Source organism: Aplysia californica, unplaced genomic scaffold, assembly GCF_000002075.1.
Source record: "Aplysia californica isolate F4 #8 unplaced genomic scaffold, AplCal3.0 scaffold00575, whole genome shotgun sequence".
Taxonomy (NCBI): Eukaryota; Metazoa; Mollusca; class Gastropoda; order Aplysiida; family Aplysiidae; genus Aplysia; species Aplysia californica.
Window position 1 is genome coordinate 343,855 of NW_004797845.1, and position 1,131 is coordinate 344,985.

The following is a 1,131-nucleotide window of genomic DNA, read 5'->3' on the forward strand; positions in this document are numbered from 1 at the left end:
ATACATACATACATACATACATACATACATACATACATACATACATACATACATATAAACTCAAAGCCTGTCCATTAATCTGTACCATAGATAGACTAATTTCAGCCACGACGCATTGCTGGATTAGAAATGTATTACTTGTAAGGTGTCGAATCTGAATGCTTTATTGTGTGAGTGACTGTACGATGTGGAAGTCTAGCCAATATTTAGGCCTACATAGTCTAATGCCACATCCTGACCCCCTTCCTATCCACCCTGCTCCACCCAACCTCACCATATGTAATACAATTTATACCTTTCAAACGGTCTTTTGAACCTCTTTACTCATTTCTTTTCGTGTATTTTTTCCCCAGGACTACCTCAAGAAATGTGAAAGACTTGAAGCAGAGCAAAACGGCTGTTGGACTAAAGGCGCTTTCTGTCGTGTGTTCGTCTGGAAAAGTTTATTTGTGAACATAGAAAAGGACAGAATTCAAGAGGTCATGGTCGTCTAAACGTTGTCTACAGTGAATCAGTGGTTGATAAAGGTCACGCAGACAGATCGAAGTCTTGAACTCTGAGCTGGGGAAGGATACATTATAAGATGGGTATCACGATCGTAATTTAACAACGAAAAAGACGAGGAAGTAAAAGTGCCATACAGAGACAGCAAGAGAGGTCGGATCGTCATCAAACATACATAAACACAAACAAATACACACACACGTACGCACGTTCAAACAAACACAACACAAACAAAACACACACATACATACACACACATACACACACATACACACACACACACACATACACAGACACACACAAGCGCACATTCAAACGTTCACCATGAAGCCTCTTATGGAACTGTTGAAGCAGTTTTTCATCCAAAGAATTATCCTCTACGCTTTCATCGCCTTTTTCAGTTTCTTCGTCATCGTTCCTCTGGGTGACCTGAGGGTGAGTAGTTTGAACCTCTGATTAAGTTTTCCAGCATTTTCAATCCATTGTAGGCTACTTCAGCCATCGAATAATCGTTCGCTTCTTGGTGGACGGTGTGAAAGTGGGCCGCTAGTCCTCGACCTCTTACCTCTTACCTTTTGTAACATCTCCCACAGCCATAGTCATGTCACAAATAGTCGACCACCCCCC

General features: G+C 41.5%; 2 protein-coding genes across 2 annotated transcripts in view; one reads left to right on the top strand and one right to left on the bottom strand.

Moving 5' to 3' along the window:
• Positions 1–1,131, bottom strand: part of LOC100533330 (Rab3) — a gene marked incomplete at its 5' end in the record, with an annotated part of 19,547 nt that overhangs the window by 11,734 nt on the left and 6,682 nt on the right.
• Positions 756–1,131, top strand: part of LOC101860766 — a 19,595-nt gene continuing 19,219 nt past the window's right edge. Inside the window, exon 1 of the mRNA XM_005107097.3 lies at positions 756–939. Within this exon, the coding sequence (XP_005107154.1) occupies positions 829–939 (111 nt within the window). The 5' untranslated portion in view covers positions 756–828. The remainder of the gene's footprint in view (positions 940–1,131) is intronic.